Source organism: Neurospora hispaniola (assembly GCF_033458365.1).
Source record: "Neurospora hispaniola strain FGSC 10403 chromosome Unknown B0T23scaffold_1, whole genome shotgun sequence".
NCBI lineage: Eukaryota > Fungi > Ascomycota > Sordariomycetes > Sordariales > Sordariaceae > Neurospora > Neurospora hispaniola.
Window position 1 is genome coordinate 4,645,340 of NW_026944406.1, and position 3,825 is coordinate 4,649,164.

General features: G+C 53.2%; 1 protein-coding gene across 1 annotated transcript; it reads left to right on the plus strand.

The window, feature by feature from the left end:
* Positions 1-1,213: 1,213 nt before the first annotated feature.
* On the plus strand, positions 1,214-3,329 carry B0T23DRAFT_307360 (leukotriene A-4 hydrolase; the record flags this gene model as incomplete). Its single annotated transcript, XM_062834417.1, has 5 exons — positions 1,214-2,015; positions 2,088-2,223; positions 2,279-2,388; positions 2,474-2,976; positions 3,036-3,329. 5 exons carry the CDS (start codon positions 1,214-1,216, stop codon positions 3,327-3,329), a joined length of 1,845 nt encoding a protein of 614 aa, XP_062697542.1.
* Between the last annotated feature and the right edge of the window lie 496 nt (positions 3,330-3,825).

Here is a 3,825-nt window from a genome sequence, read left to right on the forward strand (position 1 = left end):
CTTCCTCCTTCCTGGTTGATGCCACCTCCTATCTGTACTTCCCACGAGCTGTTTCGTTTCGTAGTCTGGATTACCATGTCTAAGCCTGACGGCCTACAGCAATATTTGCGCAGCGAGTAACAAAACGGCATTGCCCGGAAACATACTATCGTGATCCTGGTTGGTATGTCGGCAATCCATCTTGGGCAGGTAAGTCCATTTGGCCTTATCGGAGCCTATATGAAAAAATTGGTCCGGGTTCCTTTCAGCGGAATGGAAACATCTTGGACTGCAGAAACAAACATCACTGGGACGTTTAACCATCCTACCGGATCATACAAACGGCCTGATGATGCGGGGTGTGAGACATGGGATCCTACGATACTTAAGTACCTGACGTACTTCGACCTTCCACTTTCGCCGTGAGGGAACATTTGTCAAGTTGAGTAAAACCGATGGATGGGCTGCATCCTATAACTGCCATCGAGTCCACTTTTTGGTTCGTTGGAGGACGAACACAAAAAGGAGCCGGCCCTGCTGTGGCTGCTCTTCTATTCTGAACCACAAAATCCTTCTGATGGCCGTAGAGAGGCCATACGTCTATACATGAGAACAACATGGGTATACTTGAGGATTGACAGTGAAGGCGCAAAGGTGAGTTGCCCTGACGGTGGTTGATTGGTGCTGAAGTCCATCAGTCGGGCGGTCGGGTGTAAGTCGAGCTTCTCCCAGTTGAGTGGAGCGAGAGACGTCGGTTGTTCGCTCTACATAGATGGTGCAAGCAGGGAGCGGAGGTGGTCAAAGCTCGAGCTATAGCACTCTGGCGATAGGAAATGCGTTCGTCTCCGCACTGACATAGAGGTAGCTGCCCTATTATCCTATCGGCTGATGTCATTCCACACCTTACGACCAAGAAGGAAGGCGTGAAGGAAGGTGAGGGTAAGAGCGGTTCTGTGTGATAAAATATGTGCGAATTGAGAGCTGAGATTACCAGGTAGTACCACGGCTGGTGCACAATACGTAACGGGAATAATTGCAACAAAAAAAATTGGTCAGAGTCCCCGAGGCAGTCTTGATGTGGGGTAGAGGTTTTCTTCAGAGGGCCAGGTTTGCTCAATTGTCACCATCCTCGTCGTCATCACGATTACTGCTATCAGCAGCATCAGCAGCGCCCCCCAATCTCCTTCACTCTCACTATCAGCGTGGCCGTTGGTTTGGATGTAGCACCGCAAACATGGCTCCCGTTCGCGACCCCAACACCCTGTCCAACTATGATGCTTGGAGGACTCGTCACACCACGGCCAACCTCAAGATCGACTTCACAGCCAAGTGTCTACGCGGCTCCGTTATCCTCGAGCTCGAGTCTCAGACGGACAAGGCCAGCAAGGAGATCATTCTTGACTCCAGCTATGTTACCGTGAACTCCATCAAGCTCAACTCGGCCCCCTCGTTATGGGAGACCAAGGCCCGCACCGAACCCAACGGCTCCCCCGTCCACATCGCCGTCCCCGAGGGTGCCGCCAAGGGCGAGGTCGTCAAGGTTGAGATTGAGCTTGCCACCACGGACAAGTGCACTGCCCTGCAGTGGCTCACCCCGGCTCAGACCAGCAACAAAGCGGCCCCCTTCATGTTCAGCCAGTGCCAGGCCATCCACGCCCGCTCGCTCTTCCCCTGCCAGGACACTCCAGACGTCAAAAGCACCTACGACTTCAACATCACCAGTCCCTACGTTGTTGTAGCCAGTGGTGTGCCCGTGCCCGATGATACCAAGGATTTGGGCGAGGAGAAGCTGTACAAGTTCCAGCAAAAGGTGCCCATCCCGTCCTATCTGTTCGCCCTCTCGTCTGGAGAGATTGCCAGCGCCCCTGTCGGCAAGCGCTCTTGTGTTTGCACCGGCCCCAACGAGCTGAAGGCGTCTCAATGGGAGCTGGAGGGTGATATGGACAAGTTCCTGGAGGCTGCAGAGAAGATTGTGTTTCCCTACAGGTGGGGCGAGTACAATGTTCTCGTCCTGCCCCCTAGCTTCCCTTATGGAGGTGAGTGCAAAGAAAGCGAAATAACGAGAATGAAATATGATGTGAACGCTGACAATGTGCCTCCTCCCATAGGCATGGAGAACCCCATCTTCACCTTTGCTACCCCTACCATCATCAGTGGCGACAAGCAAAACATTGACGTTATTGCCCACGAGCTCGCGCACAGCTGGAGTGGAAACCTGGTCACCAGTTGCAGCTGGGAGCACTTGTAAGTTGCAGGTCGTTGATCAATTAATCACCGGTAATTGCTAACATCTGGTCAGCTGGTTGAATGAAGGATGGACCATGTATCTCGAGCGCCGTATTCTTGCCTCCATTCACGGCGGCGATGCCCACTTTGACTTTTCGGCCATCAGGGGCTGGAAGGCGCTTGGTAAGAATTAATGACACAGACCAGAACCCCCCCTCTCCTCTCTCCCTCCTCAAGTAGGAGGTCCCCACTAACAATTGTCTTACAGAGGAGGCCATCAAGGAGTACGGAGAGGATCACGAGTTTACAAAGCTCTGCATCAGCCACAAGGGTATCGACCCCGATGATGCCTTCAGCACGGTTCCCTACGAGAAAGGTTTCCACTTCGTCTGGAGTCTCGACCGTCTCGTTGGAAGAGAGAACTTTGACAAGTTCATCCCATACTATTTTGGCAAGTGGTCCAACAAGTCGCTTGACTCGTACGAGTTCAAGGACACCTTCCTCGAGTTCTTCAGCGCCCCCGAGTACTCTGATCTCAAGGACAAGATTGCTTCGATCGATTGGGAGGGTCGCTTCCACAGCACCGGCCTTCCCCCCAAGCCCGAGTTTGACACCTCCCTTGCGGACGTGTGCTACGAGCTGGCTGAAAAGTGGAAGAGCAAAGACTTCACGCCTAGCCCGTCTGACGTGTCGTCGTGGACTGGTAACCAGGTGTTGGTCTTCCTCAACGCCGTGCAGGACTTTGAGGAGCCGTTGACGGTTGAGCAATCGGTAAGTTTCAGGTGTCTACCTCTCTACTTCCAGTCAGCAGTACGCTAACACCACCACAGCAAGCGCTTGGCAAGGCCTACGGCCTCTCTGCATCCAAGAACGCCGAGCTTAAGGCCGCCTACTACCACATTGCGATGCGCTCCAAGGACGCCAGCGCCTACCAGGGCGTCGCTGACCTTTTGGGAGAGGTTGGTCGGATGAAGTTCGTCCGCCCTCTCTTCCGTGGTCTCAACAAGGTCGATCGGGAGCTTGCGCTCAAGACTTTTGAGAAGAACCGCGAGTTCTACCACCCTATTTGCAGGCAGATGGTTGAGAAGGATTTGGGCGTTTCTGAGGCTGCCAACTCATCTTAGACGGTTATCCATGGGAGGAAGTTAGTGACCACTGGGTAGCTCAGGGTATGCCAACCTGAGCTGTTAGTGTTTAGGATAAATCCGAAATGGTTGATGATATGATTGATGTGACATAAGAAGCTGTTTGTTGCATACCTACCTAGCTGGAGACTTTTGTGTGGGTCAAGTACACACATCTACAGTTACATTACTTGAGGAATTGGGAGTGGGTATGGGCAAGTACAAAATCGCCAGCATCTGTTTCCGTCTGAAACAACCTGATTGCATGACCTCGTTGGACATTAGGGCGGAAGCTGGTGTTTAGTCGAGCTGTGATGTTGTCAGACATGAAGAGAAGTGCCGACCAATGACGGAGCGATCCGCTGCCAGAATCTAAAGGTAGCGCAGGGCATGCACGAGCACAGCGGGCATCTCCTGGTTCGTTCAGTGGTGACTCTCCACTGCTGCCTGCCTCCTCTCCCGCTCCACAGGGGCAGCGGGCTTTCCTTCCAGTCCC